This window comes from Bombina bombina, chromosome 2 (assembly GCF_027579735.1).
Source record: "Bombina bombina isolate aBomBom1 chromosome 2, aBomBom1.pri, whole genome shotgun sequence".
Lineage (NCBI taxonomy): Eukaryota > Metazoa > Chordata > Amphibia > Anura > Bombinatoridae > Bombina > Bombina bombina.
In genome coordinates this window covers 831,004,597-831,026,056 of record NC_069500.1, presented here as the reverse complement: position 1 = coordinate 831,026,056, position 21,460 = coordinate 831,004,597, and the positions used below count along the sequence as shown (strand labels likewise).

Below are 21,460 nucleotides of genomic sequence, written 5' to 3'. Positions count from 1 at the left end.
GCTAGCAAGTGTTTGTCTTGGAACGCTGTGTTCTTTTGCCGCCATGCATAACGCTCCTTGTTATGACCAAATAACTCAATCTTTGTTTCATCAGTCCACAGCACCTTCTTACAAAATGAAGCTGGCTTGTCCAAATGTGCGTTTGCATACCTCAAGCGACTCTGTTTGTGGTGTGTGTGCAGAAAAGGCTTCTTCCATGTCACTCTCCCATGCGCTGAATTGTTGAACGATGCACAGTGACACCATCTGCAGCAAGATGATGTTGTAGGACCATTCTAACCATCCTTTGCCTTTGCCTCTCCGATATTTTACTTCTGGCCTTAACAAGAACTGTGCCTGTGGTCTTCCATTTCCTCACTATGTTCCTCACAGTGGACACTGACAGCTTCAATCTCTGCTATAGCTTTTTGTAGCCTTCCCCTAAACCATATTGTTGAACAATCTTTGTTTTCAGGTCATTTGAGAGTTGTTTTGAGGCCCCCATGTTGCCACTCTTCAGAGGAGAGTCAAAGAGAACAACTACTTGCAATTGGTCACCTTAAATACCCTTTTCTCATGATTGGATGCACCTGTCTATGAAGTTCAAGGCTTAATGGGCTCACCAAACCAGTTGTGTGTTCCAATTAATCAGTGCTAGGTAGTTACAGGTATTCAAATCAACAAAATGACAAGGGTGCCCACATTTATGCACCTGTCTAATTTTGTTTTGATGCATATTGCACATTTTCTGTTAATCCAATAAACTTCATTTCACTACTGAAATATTACGGTGTCCTTCAGTTATTTGATAGATCAAAATGAAATTGCTGATCCAAACACCCAATTATTTATAAATGAAAATCATGGAAATTGTCAGGGGTGCCTAAACTTTTGAATATGACTGTATGTGTGTGTGTGTGTGTATATGTACATATATATATATGTATGTATGTGTATATATGTATGTGTGTATGTGTGACCTCAACCACACTGAACACCTTCGGAGTGGATGCAGATTGCGAGGTAGGCATTCTTATCCAATATCAGTGCCTGACCTCACAAATGATCTTTTGGCTGAATGACCACAAATTCACACAGACACACTTCAAAATGTTATGGAGAGCCTTCCTAGAAAAGTGGAGGCTGTTATAAATGCAAATGGGGGTCAACTTCATATTAATGCCTATGGTTTTGGAATGGGATGTCCAACAAGCCTTTATATATCATATATAATTTAAATAGAGCTCTTTTAATCCTAACAATTTATTTTTTTCTTCAGTGAGGCTTCTGGTTGTACAGGAAGGCCCATTCCTAGCATCCTTAGTGAAACAGCAAGTCAGAGGTCGGAGGGAGATGAGGACGTGCCAGTGACAGATATTTATTTTGTAAGTATTCTCGTCATTGGCTGCAAGTAGGGAAGTATGTTTTCAATCTAATGCAAAGTCCCTTCTGGAACTTAAATTCTACTTGTTTAGTTCCCTTTCTTGCAGTGAAGTAGTCGCAATACACAATGTGACATCACTTTATATATTCCCGGATGAGGCTGTAACTCATACAGCAAGGGAATTCAGTTATTGAAAATCAGTACTAAGCTTTGTCCTTGGCATAAAAAAGCCAGTGATAAAGCAACTTCTTATTTTTTACAGCGTGAAGAACTAGGTGGAACAAGCAACTTGTATTTGCTTTCAGTTTATATATTGTTGGCTTTCATGACTAGGAGTAAGCTGGCCGTGAGTTTTAGCAATGGGAACAGTAAGTTTTGAGTGGGTCCAGTTTCCCATTAGAGGGGCAGGACATGTGTGCAGTGAGATGCATGGATTGTATTAACTCCATATCTATACCTTGGCATCTTGTCTATTTTCCTACAAGCTTGGAAATTGTCCTATAGGGATTGGTTGGTAATTCAGCATTTTAGAAAGTCTTATGAACTTTTCAGAAAGCATTGCAGGTACAGGGCATGTTGTGTGTTACCTTCTTTTCTCTTCTCCTGTTCCTTTAATGGTTCTGCTTGCTTCTGGCATGACAAATTATGCACGCGTTTCCTTTCCCATCATGCTGCTGTAATTTTGGGTATGGCTTTAATACACCTGAATACAAGAGCCCCCATCTCCATTCACTCTTTTATGAATGAATTTATTTAAGCATGGAATACATTTTTGCACCAAAACCAACAAAATATACATTTTTGGATAGCATTATTGTTGTTTGAGAACTGTATTTTACATAACGGGACATTAAACTCAAAATGTATCCCCCCACCCACCCATAAAAATTTTAATTTAAGGGATATGAAACATAAATTTTATTTTGTGATTCAGATAGAGCATATAATTTTAAACAACTTTCCAATTTACTTCTATTATCTAATATTCTTCATTCTCTTAGTATACTTTGTTGAAGAAACAATGCACGTGTGACTGAGCCAACATAATAAGAAATCTATTAGCTCAAAGCACACACTTGTTTATATTTGTACTTGGATGGCAACAGCAAAGGAGTCAAAGTACATGAATGCAATATATATTTATTTCCTATGACATGGAGAGTCCACAACATCATTCCTATTACTAGTGGGATATTCAACTACTGGCCAGCAGGAGGAGGCAAAGAGCACCCCAGCAAAGCTGTTAAGTGTAACTTTCCTTACCCATAATTCCAAGTCATTCTCTTTGCCTCCGTCAATGGAGATAGATAATCCTTTTATGGGTACTTTTCCCTGCAAGCAAGGATTGGGGTCTAGCTGTGTCTACGTCAATCTCTTTAGTAAGAGTAGTGGTGGCTTTTAGCAGTTAGAAGGCGGCAAGGTAGTTTTTGCTTTACTTCTAACATTTTGCTACCCCTTTGTAGAAAGCCAGGGTTGGTTACTCCGTTCATTCTTTTACTACAGGTCCCTGACGGGGAGTAGAGTACCGGTCACACCTAAGTAGCTATTACATGCCCTGCAGCTGGATCCACAGGTAAGTGCATTTTCCTTCTAGGTACTGAAGGATAGCACTTTAGAGGTATATCCTTTAGTGGATCTATTTTGGGACATAGATCTAATTTTATTTTTAGATACCTTCTTTTTGGCAGAGTTGCAGGCACATATGCTTAACTCAGGCATGTGGAGAGACTAAGGGGTTAATAATAAGCAGTATGCTTAGCTTTAACTTTATTTGGAAAAGTGTTTAAGAAGGGTTTGTTTAAAACGTATAGCAGATTGATTTTGGAGTCCAGAGATTTATTGGGCGGCTAAGATTGTTTTACTATTGAGTTTCTTGAAACGCGTGCTTTAAAATTGAAGAGCTTGCGGCGCAGTTTCTTATTTCCTCAGCCCACTCACGTGACTCTCTGCTCTTCCGTGTGTATGAGGAGTGGAGATTAGTACCATCTACAAAGAGTGTTTCCTAGGGACAACTATAGATGCCCTCTCCATGAAGATTTTCCTGACAGAGGTCAGAAAATACAAACTAATTGCTTCCTGCCTTTCTCTCCAGTCTGCTTTCGTTCGTCAGTGGCTTAATGCATGGAGGTGATTGGTCTGATAGTGACTTTCACGGACATTCCTTTTGCTTGGTTCCATCTGCGACCGCTGCAGCTTTGCATGCTCCGTCAATGGAACCGAGACCATTCAGATTTATCGCAGAGGATGAATCTGGACCCCCTAACAAGAGACTATCTCTCTCATGGTGGATCTTACAGGAACATCTGTCTCGGGGCACTTGCTTCCTGAGACCTTCCTGGGTTATTGTGACTACGGACGCCAGCCTGTCAGGCTGGGGAGCTGTTTGCGGTTCTCTGAAGGCTCAGGGCCTGTGGTCTAGGGAAGAGACTTCTCTTCCCATAAACATCTTGGAGTTGAGAGCAATCTTCAATGCCCTGACAGCGTGGCCTCAACTATCTTTAGTCTGGTGTATCATATTCCAGTCGGACAACATCACCTCAGTGGCTTACATCAACCACCAGGGAGGAACACTGAGTTCCTTGGCCATGAAGGAGCTGACTCGCATTCTGCAGTGGGTGGAAGCTCACAATTGTCTCCTATCTGCCATCCACATTCCAGAAGGGGGCAATTGGGAGGCAGATTTTCTGAGCAGACAGACCTTTTCATCCCGGGGAGTGGACTCTCAGATAACCCTCAGGTGGGGGGGTTCGAGTTGGTTCTGATGGCGTTCCGCCAAAACGCCAAGGTTCCAAAGTACGGTTCAAGGTCAAGAGATCTTCAGGCCATTCTGATAGATGCTCTAGCGGTTCCTTGGATGTTCTCTCTGGCATATCTGTTTCCTCCGTTTGCTCTTCCACGAGTCATTGCTCGTATCAAACAGGAGAGAGCATCGGTAATCCTAATAGCTCCTGCATGGTCTTGCAGGATTTGGTTCACGAATCTGGTAAGTATCTTGGAGGTTACCTCTAAAGAAGGAACTTCTACTTCAGTGTCCTTTCCTCCATCCAAACCTGGATTCTCTGAAGCTGACTGCTTGGAGATTGAACATCTAGTTCTGTCTAGAAGTGGTTTTTCTGAAGCGGTCATTGATACTATGCTTCAGGCTCACAAACCTGTTACTCGCAAGATTTACCATAAGATATGGCGTAAATATCTTTATTGGTGCGAATCTAAGGGTTTTTCCTGGAGCCGGTGAGGATTCTTTGTATTTTATCTTTTCTTCATGATAGCCTGGAGAAAGGTTTGTCGGTCAGTACTCTGAAGGGTCAGATTTCTGAATTGTCTATCCTTTTGCACAAATGCCTGGCAGACTAACCAGATGTTCAAGCTTTTGTACAGGTCCTGGTCAAAATCAGACCTGTGTTTAAACCTGTTGCTCCTCCTTGGAGCCTTAATTTAGTTCTTTAAGTTTTGCAGCTGGCTCCGTTTGCAGATAAGGCGGTCCTTCATATTAAATTGGGGTTTCTAGGAAATTGTAGTTCCTTTTTGTCCTAATCCTTCTCATAAGGAACGTCTTTTGCATAACTTGGATGTTGTGCATGCTCTAAAGTTTTACCTACAAGCTACTAAAGATTTTCGGCAATCTTCTTCCTTGTTTGTTGTTTTCTCTGGAAAGCGTAAGGGTCAGAAGGCCACTTCTCTTCTTTCCCTCTGGTTAAGAAGTATGATTCGTTTGGCTTATGAGACAACTGGACAGCAGTAGAAAAAAAGGGCAGGAATCCAGTGCTGTGGTTTAAAAGTCTGTATACTTTATTGATCCAAAAGTTTAAAATCACCAATGTGGCATAAATAGCATAGCATGGAAGATAATAGAATAACAAGAACAATCAGTCCATGCTTTAACTGGCTTACGCGTTTCGGCTGTAGCCTTACTCTTAGCCTGATTAAAATCCTAGCACAGCTGTGCTTTAAACAGAGACTAACGTGACGTGATAGGTTAAAATCAATAGGGCAGGGCTGATTGGGCATAAATGAAAGATAAATCCTTTTATGACATCATTGAATATATATCTATCTTTTTTCTACAACTGGACAGCAGCCTCCTGAGAGAATTACGGCTCATTCCACTAGGGCTGTCTCCTCTTCTTGGACTTCAAAAAATGAAGCTTCTGTGGAACAGATTTTCAAGGCGGCTACATGGTCCTCTTTGCATACTTTTTCCAAACTCTACAAATTTTATACTTTTGCCTCGGCTGAGGCTTCTTTTGGGAGAAAGTTTCTTCAAGCGGTGGTGCCTTCTGTTTAGGTCCTCCTGCCTTTTTCTCCTTCCCTACTCATTCAGTGTCCTCTAGCTTGGGTATTGGTTCCCACTAGTAATTAGAATGATGTTGTGGACTCTCAATGTCATAGGAAAGAAACCTAAATTTATGCTTACCTGATAAATTTCTTTCCGGACATGGAGAGTCCACGACCCGACCCCCTCTTTTTAATTATAATTCGGCAGTTTTTTTTTTTGTTTTTTTTAGTAAACCTCCGGCACCTCTCTACCCTTGTGTTTCTTCTTTTTCCATTTTCATTTGGCTGAATGACTGGGGATTATGGGTAAGGGAAGTTACACTTAACAGCTTTGGTGGGGTGCTCTTTCCCTCCTCCTGCTGGCCAGGAGTTGAATATCCAACTAGTAATTGGAATGACGTTGTGGACTCCATGTCCGGAAAGAAAGAAATGTATCAGGTAAGAATAGATTTAGTTTTTTTGTTCTTAATTTGCAAAATGTTGTAAATCATTCTGACATTACTTTTGTATACAAAGCATTTGTAATATGTCACTGTTTTCCGCAAATAAAATGTTGCCGCTGTGTGAAGGCAGTGTAATGCTATTCTAACTTTTTTCTGTTAAGCTATCCAAAGTAATAATTAATTACATAATTAAAGAAAGAAATTGATTTAATGATTATTTGTGCAATAAAAATTGAAAAAAAATATTAACTCAATTTAGCTTAATATTACGCTTTTGTTTTAGGTGGGTAGTTGGTAAAATCAGCTGGGTGGTGTGCCCATTAACTAGGCCCTGAGGAGAGCACTGTTATACATTTGATTTTAATGTTCCTTTATTTATTGAAGAAAAAAAAAGTTAATATTTGAAGCGCAACTACTTTTTTAAGAGATGTTGAAATATTGATCTAAATTTGTATTAGCCACTGAAAATTATATTTGTGCATCTCACAGAAAAAAATACAAATAAACAAGAGATCTACTAATCTGGAAAGATCTCCTAAAACTGTTAGTTCTGTCTGCATCATACTCATTTCTCTCACCCTCAACATCCTCCATCTCTCTGGGCCTCTTCACTTCCTGCTCAGTTCACGGACGGGAGATACTGGGTCTACTCCCCTAACCTCCATCGGACACATTCCATCTCCTCATCCACTGATTCTGTGAGTGAGTACCACCCATCCCTTTAGACAAACTAGCTGCAGCAGAGAGATCTAGTCTTGTTACTAATCAATTCCTCTAGTACCCCTTTTAGCTAAGTTTTGGATAATCATTAGTAACCGCTATAGAATCCCTGGAATGGTTATTCTTCCTCTATCTTCTCTCTTTTTTTGTTTTTGTTTTGTTGTTGTTTTTTTTTCTTCCTACTTGCACTGCTGCTTCTGCTTCCACCTGGCCTCTTCTCCTGGCCCCGGCTTAGCCTCCAGATGACCGCAGCTGGGTTTACTCCCCGCTTCACTATAACACCCAGGCCCAAGCGGTCTCGGACGAGGAAAGTGACACAGTAAGTTTTAGAAGGGCTCTTGCTCAATGCAACATGTTTTGTGCGTTGTGTTTTATTTTTGTATTGAGGCTTTGAGGTATTACATGCCAGCCAGACAAAAACATGTTAGCACATACTTAAATAAATCATTTTAAATTCTACATAATGAAAACCATTAGTGTACTACATGGAGCCACTCTTGGGTCCCTCATCAGAAATCTGAACTAATCTCTAAAGGCTTAAAGGGATAGGAAAGTCAACATGTAAATTTGCATGATTCAGATAGAGCAGGTAATTTTAAGACACTTTTAAATTCACTTCTATTTTTAAATGTGCTTCATTCTCTTGGTATCTTTTGTTGAAAAATAATATGCACATATCCTACAATAGTGGGAGCTAGCTGCTGATTGATGCCTGCATACATTTGTCTCTACCGATTGGCTAACTAGATGTATTCATCTAGCTGCCAGTAGTGCAATGCTGTTCCTTTATCAAAGGATAACAAGATAATGATGCAAATTTGATAATAGAAGTAAATTGGAAAGTTGTTTAAAATGGTATGTTCTATCCAAATCATGAAAGAAAAGTTTGGGGTTTCCTGTCCATTTAAAGGGATACTGAACTCAAAATGCTTCCTTTATGATTCAAATAGAGCATGCAGTTTTAAGCAACTTTCTAATTTACAACTTATCAATTTTTCTTTGTTCTCTTGGTATCTGTATTTGAAAAAGCAGGAATGTAAGCTTTATGAGCTGGCCCATTTTTAGTTCAGCACCTGGATAGTGCTTGCTTGATTAGTGGCTAGATTTAGCCACCAATCGGCAAGCACTACCCAGGTGCCGAACCAAAGATGGGCCCGCTCATAAAGCTTACATTCCTGCTTTTTCAAATAGATACCAAGAGAATGAAGAAAAATTGATAACGGGAGAACATTAGAAAATTGCTTAGAATTGCATGCTCTATCTGAATCATGACTGAAAAAAAATGGGTTCAGTATCCCTTTAATAAAGGTGGAAAGAAATATACAGCAACTTAAAGGGTTATAACCTGTATTTTATGATCTAAACATATGTTAATCTACAATAAAAGAAAGGGCGCCCCTTGTATACAAATAGCAGAGGCAGTCTCTTTGAATAATACAATTCAAAGTACAAAGACATCGCATATACAAACAATCTAGCCCATAACTGAAGAATTGCTGTGTGTGTTTGATTTTAATAAGGAGGGCATTTCCATGTATTCTGTCCTGCTGCATTTTTTATCTTATCAGGATTGTGGAGGCCTTCTCTCTCCACCAATATAGTTGAAGGAGTTGTCCATATCAGTCAGTGGTTATGAACACCACAATTTTAGTTGTATACTACCTGAAAGTTTCATTTCTAAATTTTTAATTTAAACGGCTTTTTCTTAAATGGCCAGTAAAGTCAATATTAAACGATAGAGCGTATATTTGACTCTTTCTAATATACTTTCATTATCTATTTTGCTTCATTCTCTTGGTATCTGTGATGGGACTTGAGGGCCGGATGTGAGGTCCAGAGCAGTCCCTGTGCACTTCATACCCTTTTCCAAGTACCACCAGGGACCAGCGTTCATGCTTTTTTGTAGTACTAAAATGTGGCCAAGAACTGTCTTTTTCATTCATGAGTGGCTGGGTTGTAGATAAAGCAACAGGCTTTGTGTCACAATGTCCTTTGTTGGAAAGCATACCCAGGTAGACTCAAGAGCAGCACATATATGCCTCATGCCATTGGCTTATCAGATGTGTTCAATGTTCAATAGAAGTAAATTAGAAAGTTGTTTAACATTGTATGCTTTATCTGAATCATGAATGGAAAATTCTGGGTTTTGAGTTCCTTAAAGTGATTGGAAACTTTTTTATTGTAATGCACAGTATATACAATTAGTCTTCAAAACACGGCACTTTCATTGATTACATTTTTTAAGATGCTTTTTTGTGTAAAATATTTACCATTTTGTTATGGTAAACATAACGACTCAATGTTTACCATCACAAAATGGTAAATATTTAACAAATAAATATTCTTAAAGAATGTAAACATTGAAAGTGCCCCTGTTTTGAAGACTAATTGTATATACTATGTACTTACATTAGGAAATTTTACAATCTTTCTTTCAGTGGCAGAACTTCCAGGGTCACAAAGATCGCAGGTGCGACCGGACTCTGAGTTAGCCACTCAGTGGAGGGTCCCAGCAGGTGGGACCAGGATCTGAAGTTCCGCCACTAATAGCGAAGCCCAGGACGTGAGGAGGGTAGGCAGGGGCGGACGATATAAGCAACTGCTAGGGCGCCTGCCGTCTTCCCTCCACCCGCCTATCAAATACAGCTTTTCTGATGCGGTGGGTCCTATTTTTTTTGTTATGATTTCAACCATATATAGTATTTTATATGGAGCCAGATGGGGAATCATGTGACTGTGTTTTTGACCCGGGCACAGACTTCTGTAAGAGGATAGTGGATGTGAGCGGAGCTGGTCAGTTATGCAGCTCTAATGGTTGCACTGCCTTACCTCTGCTAGAAGCTTACAGAGAAAAAGGCATAAGGAATCAGAGACACTTCTGGTAGGCACCGCTGCAATATGGGACAATAATCACACTGGAAAAAAAAAGTTTGTGGGGGGCTGCAGCTGCTTCTCAGCTCAATTGTAATAGTGCAGGAGGGGGTCCCCAGTGAGCTGGACCTCTGAAGTATGTAGCAGCACCTCCTATATTTAGCTCCCCAGCAGCACTGACCACTCGATACTGTGTATAGCTTTCAGCATAGTATGATTCTAATGAGTTTAAATATGGACAATACACTCCCTGTTCTAAGGCAGGCACATAGGTTTCAGATAATGCAAATGCATTCACTTATTGTACTCCAGGAATAACCTGAGCAGCAGTCACAGAAGGCAGTGTTCTGTGTCAGTAGGCTGAAGGTATTGTTTCAGGGAGCACAAGATTTTCAACTTTATCACACATATATCAAATCTTCTGTTTGTGTGTATCTCTCTCTTTTTCTCTTTCTTTTTTTTTTCTTTTTTTTTTTTTCCTTCCTTCCTTCCTTTCTTTCTTTCTTTCTTTCTTTCTTTCTTTCTTTCTTTCTTTCTTTCTTTCTTTCTTTCTTTCTTTCTTTCTTTCTTTCTTTCTTTCTTTCTTTCTTTCTTTTCTCTCTCTCTATCTATCTATCTATCTCTCTCTCTCTCTCTCTCTTTCTTTTTTTTCTCTTTCTTTGGGCCAAATATGGGGCCTGTCCATTTACCTGGAAATTTGGCACATTGATTTTCTGGGCCTATGTTGCCTTTTAGACATTATGGTATCCCAGTAATAAAACTTACCCCATCATGGCATATCAATTGAAAAAGTAGACAACCCAGAGTATTCCAAAAGGTCTATGTCTAGTCTTTTTTTTTTTTTTTTTTGTAGCCATATTGGGGCCGATTATTTTAAAGTGCGGACCGACATGATACGATGTAGCGTATCATGTCCGCCGCACATCGATAAATGCTGACAGCATATGCTGTTGGCATTTATCATTGAAAATGCAGTTCTTCTGAACTGCTTGTGCAATGCCGCCTCCGGCAAAGCAGGGGGTGTCAATCAGCCCGATTGTATAGGATCGGGCCGATTGATGTTCACAGCCTCAGAGCAGGCGGACAAGTTCTCATAACTTCTGTTTCCGGTGAGCCCGAAGGCTCTCACGGAAACGGGGGCATCAAGCTCCATTCGGAGATTGATAATTCGACCCCTTAGTCACAACAGCTGCCAAATTTAGTGGTCTTTTTGTTATGTTTTTCACACAAACACTGCACTTTGCTTGTTTTTATCATCATCCTTATGTTTTACTGCTATTAAACATCCATATTTGTGTTCAGCAATGTTCCAAGTGCATAACAATACCCCCATGTACAAGTTTTATGGTGTTTCGGGAAATTACATGGCCTGCCCATTTACATGGAAATTTGGCACATTGATTTTCTGGACCAATGTCGCCTTTGAGAAATTATGACAGCCCAGTAATAAAAATTACTCCCATGATGCCATATCATTTGCAAAAGTAGATAACTCAGGGTATTCTAAAAGTTGTTTTGTGTAGTTTATTTATCATGACCTTAGAGTGGCAGGACAAGGCCAGGGAATCCATGAAGTCAGGAAGACAGAATAATAAAAAATAAAATAAATCAGGAACACATACAAAGTCCATTTAATATCAGACATTTAACTCTGTATGGTATATTATAAAGCAATCAGTGATACAGAGGCAAGGTAGAGAGAGGGGCACCCAGGGCAATGGTAGCCAGTCATTCCTCACTCCTTTTTTATAGCAGACTCTACAATTTTTCTGGGGTGACTTTTTTTTTGCAGGCTGTGGTGGGGGGATCCTAGAGGGAAAATGTCTGCCGCAGAGTCGCTAGACATCTTCTGAATCAAATGTTGGGAGGATTATGGTCTGGTTAAACAAAATATCAGATATAACATTTAATGACAATTCCAAAAAAGTGTATGGTTTCCCTGTGCCTACTTTTTTTGTGTGCCAGGTTTTGGTCTTTGGCTGAAGTAGATATGACTGTACAGTATGCACTGGTCAGCTAAATCTTCTCTCCTCCCATATTTTTGCTGTACTCCACAATGTACTTGTTTTTAGATCTGTGAATCCTTTCCTTTAACATTCAGTGGCACTGTAGCTTCATCGTGCATTGTGGAGAGCATGTACACTTTTTTTTTTTTTTAATCAGTTTACCGAAGGCCCAGTAGGTCATTGTGGTGTAAAGCTGACATTGTGCCCCTACGTTTTTTTTTCAATATTTCAGCTTTTGGGGGTAACATGTATGATTTTTTTTTTTTTTGCACTGTGCCACAGGCCAGGGAATCAAAATGAAATAATTGTTTTACAGCTCTCTGCTGGTATAAAAATTGTCCAGACATAGATGGTACCCTTTGTTCAGCAAGGGTAATAGGAGATCCCACACAATTTTGCCATTTGTGCCAATTGAGTCTGGGTAGCCAGGTGGATCTAAATGTGAAATGCCATGGTAAATTGTTTTGTCCAGAGTTCTGAACTAATAAAAAAGTGTGGATGCCTTCTTTTTCAAATAAAGATAGCAAGATAACGAAGAAAAATTGTTAATAGGAGTAAATTAGAAAGCTGCTTAAAATTGCATGCTCTGTCTGAATCACAAAAGAAAAAATTTGGGTTCAGTGTCCCTTTAAGCGTGTACACTCGTCCCAGTAGGCATTTTTTCTTATATATATATACATACATACATACATACATACATACATACATACATACATACACACATACATACACACACACACACACACACACACACACACACACAAGAACCTTTGATATTTCAGGCCACTGGTAGTAAAGAAAGAGATCAAATATAGCTTCAACCCTGGTTAGGTCACTCTTATATAACTCTGGTCAGGGCAGGTATGGAAGTGTCATTGGAGCACATTTGATAACATGCTTTGTTAGAGTATACAAAATGATAGTCACTGGAGTGCTGTTTTACCTCCAAGAACGTTTCTTTACAACTAAAGGGTGTAGCTAGTAAGGCTTTAAAATATTCATAAGGAAATAATATCAACAGAATACTTTTTAAATCCCAGTTATATTATACCAAGATGTTATCTACCTATCACTGTCCTGCTATCGCGGCGGTATCCTCCTGTCACGGCTCTCCACGCTTAGACTCTGGCAGTGTTAGCTGCTATTAAGCGTGTACACTCATCCCAGTAGGCATAGAGGAATTCGTACAGGAAGGGGTAGAAGGGTAACCAATACATGTTATGTGCAAAGATCAGATAAGTTTATTTGACAGCAAAAGGTCTGTTACAAATTTTAAAACCGAATATTTAAAAGTCACAGTATTATAAAAACAATGCCAATAGAGCAAATGCTCCCAGCATAAATAAAAGTAAAATCTATTGACGTGAACGGGTTGGCACTCGATGTGTAAATGTACACACCACAGTCTGTCCGCCCCCGCCTACACACACGATACACATATATATATTTTTTTTTAATTTTGCAAAATGTGCATTGTTTTAAAGTTCCAGGTTCACGCAGCTTGAAAACATCTTGAGTGTTGTTTATCTTATATCCTTTGCTGTGGCTAATTTGACACAGATCTAATTCCCTTGCTAATATCAGCCAATCCCTGCCAATCACTTGCTCATATCTGCCAATTTTCTTAACAAACTAGTTTTATTTTATGGTTTGCTTTGGTAGCAAATCACCAGTGATGAGTTGTATGGTATTGTGACAATTATGTGAATCCGAATATAGGTGGTAAACACAAAGACTGTGAAATAATTAAATGCCTGGGACATGCATAAGGCTATTCTAAGAAACATGTAATATCATAATATGGGTAGACTTGATGGGCCTATTTCGTTCTTATCTACCGTTAAATTCTCTGTTTCTATAATTTATATTCTCATATTGTATTAGTGGATGTCCCAAAAAAAACACTCCTGTATGTATTGCTTAGCTGATCTGTTATCTAGCAAACTGTAGGCTTTTTTTTTTCTCTGGACAACTTCCAGCTTGTCTATAGGTAAAATTAATCCAGCGGCAGGGTATGTTTATAAATTGGGCGGGAGTTGCAAAGGCTACTGGGAAGCTTCCACCAAGCTTTAATCAAAGTGGCTTGACGATGTATACACACCAATTATGCTATTACTTTTTGAATGTAAATATGATTTAATCTAAGTTTTTAACTCTTATTTAAAATTTTATATATAGTATACTGCAGTTTGGAAATATCTGTACCAGAATTAGTGTTAACATTGATCTGTTTCTCCATAAGAAAGTATCAATACTGCCTAAATAATTGTGACCCTTGTACAGCTTGGTGGTTTGAAAGAATTTGCAGCACAGGTAGCCTTTGATATATCCAGATCATGCAAACAAGCATGTAACACACTGAGCCTGTTAATGTATTAGGATCTGTGCTAAATAATGCTTAGAGTGACAGTGACTTGGCATTGTGAAAGATTTGCAACAGTCTCAAATTCTGATTATAATATAACGAATACTATGTAAAGTGCCTTGCACGGCTTTAAATGTGATTTTTAAATTCCAATACATTTGGAAACGCATTTTTTGCTCTAGGTTACATTCTCTAACCTTTTACATTGCAAGCATTCAATGGTAGTATCCTGCATATGTGTGGCTAGGGATTGAGAATTGACGTAGTAGGTTAGGAAGAATCAGTGATCAGAGTCTGCAGCCATCGAGTTCAACCTATACAAGTCTAATATACTGTACTGACAAAAAAAGCTCCATTTGATCTTAAAATAATCCCATGAAAAAACATGACTCATTTAACACAAGCAATCATATGCCTGAATTCTATTTCTAGCCAGAGATGTAGCTAAACCATTTTTAAACGTATCTAAGGTATTGGCATTTACTACCTCCTCGGGTAATGAGTTCCAGAATTTGATTGCTCTTACAGTGAAAAAACGTTTATGTTGCTGGAGATTTAATCTAATTTCTTCCAGCCTTAAATTGTGACTTCTTGTCACAAACAATTTTCTTTTAATAAACGGCTTTTGCCATCTCTGTATATGGGCCTTGAATATATTTATATAAAGTCATAATTCATTAGAACATGCAGTTTTAAGAGACTTTCCAATTGTACTTCCATTACCAAATTGTGCTGGTTTTTTTTTTGCGTACACTGTCAAAGTTCACAGTTTATACATATGAGTTTATGATTGGCTGATGGCTGTAACAAGATACAGGGGTTAAATGAAAGTAAATTTTGAAATTTGGCAGAAAAAAATCTATTCATTTAAATGTAAGTTTTATATTGCATTTTCTTTTTATGTACTTGTTGCTTATGCAATTCTACTGATTTTCATGGTCCTTTTAAGATGTGCACGTCTTATGCAGTATATGTACAAAACTGTTACAAACACTGCTATCATATAGTGCTCAAGACGTGGACACCCCTGAGCCTACATAAGTATGCTGTCATGGAAAGAAGCTGAATTTTAACAAATAATATAAGTAAATTGGAAAGCTTTTTTCCCTTTTTAAAGTGCATGCTCCATTTGAAATTTTATTTTTGACTTTCATATCCCTTTAACATGCGTGCTTTACGCATTCATATGGCAGCTTCTCTTCTATTTATTTGAAATGGCTTAGAAAACAAAGCCAAAAATTATCCAAGCTTCTCTATGGTGTTTTCTCCGAGGATTTGTTAGCGTGAACCCTTTAAGATTGACCAGATTTCTGCATAGATTGGTCATAACATTTTCTGATCTTCATCTGTTACAACATGACACATAGGGCCAGATTACGAGTGGAGCGCTATTTATTTCAGTAGAGCACTAATTGTGCTAGAAGTAAACTTTTTGAGCTTGTTGGGTTGCGCTGGTATTACGAGTTGAAAGTAAAAAGTTATCGCTCTCCCGCTAACTTGGTGTGCGCAAAAAAACATACTTACAATATTGCACGTGCAAAAACCTATTCCCCGTAGAAGTCAATGAAGGAAGAAAAGGGGAAGAAAAACGTAACACCCTGCTCACACACAATCCCAATCGTATATTCTCATGTGTGCTAACCCGACATGAAGATATGAATTTTTCACATTCTAATTTTCTGCACATAGAATATGTTCTATTTATTCATAAATACATATTTCTATATATATATATATATATATATATATATATATGATTGTATTTTGGTACTATATAACTATATATATATATATATATATATATATATATATACATAATTTATGTAAGAACTTACCTTATAAATTCATTTCTTTCATATTAGCAAGAGTCCATGAGCTAGTGACGTATGGGATATACATTCCTACCAGGAGGGGCAAAGTTTCCCAAACCTCAAAATGCCTATAAATACACCCCTCACCACACCCACAAATCAGTTTAACGCATAGCCAAGAAGTGGGGTGATAAGACAAAAGTGCGAAAGCATAAAAAATAAGGAATTGGAATAATTGTGCTTTATACAAAAAAATCATAACCACCACAAAAAAGGGTGGGCCTCATGGACTCTTGCTAATATGAAAGAAATACATTTATCAGGTAAGTTCTTACATAAATTATGTTTTCTTTCATGTAATTTGCAAGAGTCCATGAGCTAGTGACGTATGGGATAATGACTACCCAAGATGTGGATCTTCCACTCAAGAGTCACTAGAGAGGGAGGGATAAAATAAAGACAGCCAATTCCGCTGAAAAAAATCCACACCCAAAATAAAGTTTAAATCTTATAATGAAAAAAACTGAAATTATAAGCAGAAGAATCAAACTGAAACAGCTGCCTGAAGTACTTTTCTACCAAAAACTGCTTCAGAAGAAGAAAACACATCAAAATGGTAGAATTTAGTAAAAGTATGCAAAGAAGACCAAGTTGCTGCTTTGCAAATCTGATCAACCGAAGCTTCATTCCTAAATGCCCAGGAAGTAGACACTGACCTAGTAGAATGAGCTGTAATCCTTTGAGGCGGAGTTTTACCCGACTCAACATAAGCATGATGAATTAAAGATTTCAACCAAGATGCCAAAGAAATGGCAGAGGCTTTCTGACCTTTCCTAGAACCGGAAAAGATAACAAATAGACTAGAAGTCTTTCGGAAATTCTTAGTAGCTTCAACATAATATTTCAAAGCTCTAACTACATCCAAAGAATGCAATGATCTCTCCTTAGAATTCTTAGGATTAGGACACAATGAAGGAACCACAATTTCTCTACTAATGTTGTTAGAACTCACAACCTTAGGTAAAAATTTAAAAGTAGTTCGCAACACCGCCTTATCCTGATGAAAAATCAGAAAAGGAGACTCACAAGAAAGAGCAGATAATTCAGAAACTCTTCTAGCAGAAGAGATGGCCAAAAGAAACAAAACTTTCCAAGAAAGTAATTTAATGTCCAATGAATGCATAGGTTCAAACGGAGGAGCTTGAAGAGCCCCCAGAACCAAATTCAAACTCCAAGGAGGAGAAATTGACTTAATGACAGGTTTTATACGAACCAAAGCTTGTACAAAACAATGAATATCAGGAAGATTAGCAATCTTTCTGTGAAAAAGAACAGAAAGAGCAGAGATTTGTCCTTTCAAGGAACTTGCAGACAAACCTTTATCTAAACCATCCTGAAGAAACTGTAAAATTCTCGGAATTCTAAAAGAATGCCAGGAAAAATGATGAGAAAGACACCAAGAAATGTAAGTCTTCCAAACTCGATAATATATCTTCCTAGATACAGATTTACGAGCCTGTAACATAGTATTAATCACAGAGTCAGAGCAACCTCTTTGACTAAGAATCAAGCGTTCAATCTCCATACCTTTAAATTTAAGGATTTGAGATCCTGATGGAAAAAAGGACCTTGTGACAGAAGGTCTGGTCTTAACGGAAGAGTCCATGGTTGGCAAGAGGCCATTCGGACAAGATCCGCATACCAAAAACTGTGAGGCCATGCTGGAGCTACCAGCAGAACAAACGAGCATTCCTTCAGAATCTTGGAGATTACTCTTGGAAGAAGAACTAGAGGCGGAAAGATATAGGCAGGATGATACTTCCAAGGAAGTGACAATGCATCCACTGCTTCCGCTTGAGGATCCCTGGATCTGGACAGATACCTGGGAAGTTTCTTGTTTAGATGAGAAGCCATCAGATCTATTTCTGGAAGTCCCCACATTTGAACAATCTGAAGAAATACCTCTGGGTGAAGAGACCATTCGCCCGGATGTAACGTTTGACGACTGAGATAATCCGCTTCCCAATTGTCTATACCTGGGATATGAACCGCAGAAATTAGACAGGAGCTGGATTCCGCCCATACCAGTATTCGAGATACTTCTTTCATAGCCAGAGGACTGTGAGTCCCTCCTTGATGATTGATGTATGCCACAGTTGTGACATTGTCTGTCTGAAAACAAATGAACGATTCTCTCTTTAGAAGAGGCCATGACTGGAGAGCTCTGAAAATAGTTCCAAAATATTGATTGGTAATCTCACCTCCTGAGATTCCCAAACCCCTTGTGCTGTCAGAGACCCCCAAACAGCTCCCCAACCTGTCAGACTTGCATCTGTTGAAATTACAGTCCAGGTCGGAAGAACAAAAGAAGCCCCCTGAACTAAACGATGGTGATCTGTCCACCACGTCAGAGAGTGTCGTACAATCGGTTTTAATGAATTAAATTGAGATATCTTTGTGTATTCCCTGCACCACTGGTTCAGCATACAGAGCTGAAGAGGTCGCATGTGAAAACGAGCAAAGGGGATCGCGTCCGATGCAATAGTCATAAGACCTAGAATTTCCATGCATAAGGCTACCGAAGGGAATGATTGTGACTGAAGGTTTCGACAAGCTGAGATCAATTTTAGATGTCTCTTGTCTGTGAGAGACAGAGTCATGGACACTGAATATATCTGGAAACCCAAAAAGGTTACCCTTGTCTGGGGAATCAATGAACTTTTTGGTAAATTGATCCTCCAACCATGATCTTGAAGAAACAACACAAGTCGATTCGTATGAGATTCTGCTAAATGTGAAGACTGAGCAAGTACCAAGATATCGTCCAAATAAGGAAATACCACAATACCCTGTTCTCTGATTACAGACAGAAGGGCACCGAGAACCTTTGTAAAAATTCTTGGAGCTGTTGCTAGGCCCAACGGCAGAGCCACAAACTGGTAATGCTTGTCTAGGAAAGAGAATCTCAGAAACTGATAGTGATCTGGATGAATCGGAATATGCAGATATGCATCCTGTAAATCTATTGTGGACATATAATGCCCTCGCTGAACAAAAGGCAGGATAGTCTTTACAGTTACCATTTTGAATGTTGGTATCCTTACATAACGATTCAATATTTTTAGATCCAGAACTGGTCTGAAGGAATTCTCCTCCTTCTTTGGTACAATGAAGAGATTTGAATAAAACCCCAGCCCCTGTTCTGGAACTGGCATAATTACTCCAGCCAACTCTAGATCTGAAACGCATTTCAGAAATGCTCGAGCCTTCGCTGGATTTACTGGGACACGGGAAAGAAAAAATCTCTTTGCAGGAGGCCTTATCTTGAAGCCAATTCTGTACCCTTCTGAAACAATGTTCTGAATCCAAAGATTGTGAATTGAATTGATCCAAATTTCTTTGAAAAAAACGTAATCTGCCCCCTACCAGCTGAGCTGGAATGAGGGCCACACCTTCATGTGGACTTGGGAGCTGGCTTTGGTTTTCTAAAAGGCTTGGATTTATTCCAGACTGGGGATGGTTTCCAAACTGATACCGCTCCTGTGGATGAAGGATCAGGCTTTTGTTCCTTATTGTGACTAAAGGAACGAAAACGATTATTAGACCTAAATTTACCTTTAGATTTTTTATCCTGTGGTAAAAAAGTTCCTTTCCCTCCAGTAACAGTTGAGATAATAGAATCCAACTGAGAACCAAATAATTTATTACCCTGGAAAGAAAGGGAAAGCAATGTTGACTTGGAAGACATATCAGCATTCCAAGTTTTAAGCCATAAAGCTCTTCTAGCTAAAATAGCTAGAGACATATACCTGACATCAACTCTAATGATATCAAAGATGGCATCACAAATAAAGTTATTAGCATGTTGAAGAAGATTAACAATGCTATGAGAATTATGATCTGTTACTTGTTGCGCTAAAGCTTCTAACCAAAAGGTTGAAGCTGCAGCAACATCCGCTAAAGATATAGCAGGTCTAAGAAGATTACCTGTACATAAGTAAGCTTTTCTTAGAAAGGATTCAATTTTCCTATCTAAAGGATCCTTAAAGGAAGTACTATCTGCCGTAGGAATAGTAGTACGCTTAGCAAGAGTAGAGACAGCCCCATCAACCTTAGGGATTTTGTCCCAAAACTCTAATCTGTCAGATGGCACAGGATATAATTGCTTAAAACGTTTAGAAGGAGTAAATGAATTACCCAAATTATTCCATTCCCTGGAAATTACTTCAGAAATAGCATCAGGGACAGGAAAAACTTCTGGAATAACAGGAGATTTAAAAACCTTATTTAAACGTTTAGATTTAGTATCAAGAGGACCAGAATCCTCTATTTCTAATGCAATTAAGACTTCTATAAGTAAAGAACGAATAAATTCCATTTTGAATAAATATGAAGATTTATCAGCATCAACCTCTGAGACAGAATCCTCTGAACCAGAGGAACCATTATCAGAATCAGAATGATGATGTTCATTTAAAAATTCATCTGAAAAATTAGAAGTTTTAAAAGACCTTTTACGCTTACTAGAAGGAGGAATAACAGACATTCTTAATAGATTTAGAAACAAAATCTCTTATATTAACAGGAACACTCTGAGTATTAGATGTTGACGGAACAGCAACAGGTAATGTAACATTACTAAAGGAAATATTATCTGCATTAACAAGTTTGTCATGACATTCAATACAAACAACAGCTGGAGGAACAGCTACCATAAGTTTACAGCAGATACACTTAGCTTTGGTAGATCCAGCACCAGGCAGCGATTTTCCAGTAGTATCTTCTGACTCGGTAATGAAATTGACAAAAAAAAATTTTTGTGCAGATATTTACGAACAGGTAATTAGTGAACCAAAATTTAGCTAGCGTAACTATTCACTCCTGAGTTGGAGTCCCACCTTTCGCGGGATACACTTAGCTACAAAGATATTAATTCCAGCAATCCTGCTTAATAGACAGATCTTTAGTGCAGAGGTAATCCATACCACATCAACAACTCATATAGGTAACTGTTGTAAGGTATACTTGATAATACACAATGGCAAAAAGCCGGGTAAGTATCATATCACTCACCCTCCTTATCCGTAGCGGTATTCGTGCCTCTGTCACACACAACAGGTGAGTATTGCTGTTGTAGGCTGTTCTGAACTCCGGAACCATTCAGGCTCTCCTGAACCCGTAGCAAAACCAAATGTAAGTCTAAAACAGATTCACAGTTCCAGGGTAGAAAGGAGAGAGAGGGGAGGTTTTGGTATAATAAAACATGTACTTTATTAATGTTTCTTAAAACAAACCGGCACAGCAAACAGTGAGATCCTTCTGCTGACGCGTTTCCTGCCTCACTGGCAGTTCATCAGAGCATTCATCTTCTGACTCAGTGTCAATCTGGGACATCTTGCAATATGTAATAGAAAAAACAACATATAAAGCAAAATTGATCAAATTCCTTAAATGACAGTTTCAGGAATGGGAAAAAATGCCAGTGAACAAGCTTCTAGCAACCAGAAGCAATAAATAATGAGACTTAAATAATGTGGAGACAATATTGACGCCCATATTTTTTAGCGCCAAAAAAGACGCCCACATTATTTGGCGCCTAAATGCTT

General features: G+C 38.6%; 1 protein-coding gene across 3 annotated transcripts in view; it reads left to right on the top strand.

Annotated features, from left to right (window-relative positions):
• PIP5K1C (phosphatidylinositol-4-phosphate 5-kinase type 1 gamma) overlaps nucleotides 1-21,460 on the top strand; it is a 110,986-nt gene that overhangs the window by 75,302 nt on the left and 14,224 nt on the right. Inside the window, exons 16-18 of one of the 3 annotated variants that reach the window (XM_053703126.1) lie at nucleotides 1,259-1,364; nucleotides 6,705-6,779; nucleotides 7,037-7,120. In XM_053703126.1, coding sequence (XP_053559101.1) covers nucleotides 1,259-1,364; nucleotides 6,705-6,779; nucleotides 7,037-7,120 — 265 coding nt within the window. Of the gene's footprint in view, nucleotides 1-1,258; nucleotides 1,365-1,625; nucleotides 2,555-6,704; nucleotides 6,780-7,036; nucleotides 7,121-21,460 lie in introns of those variants that run through there. The other 2 variants (XM_053703124.1, XM_053703125.1) reach the window with 2 other exon arrangements.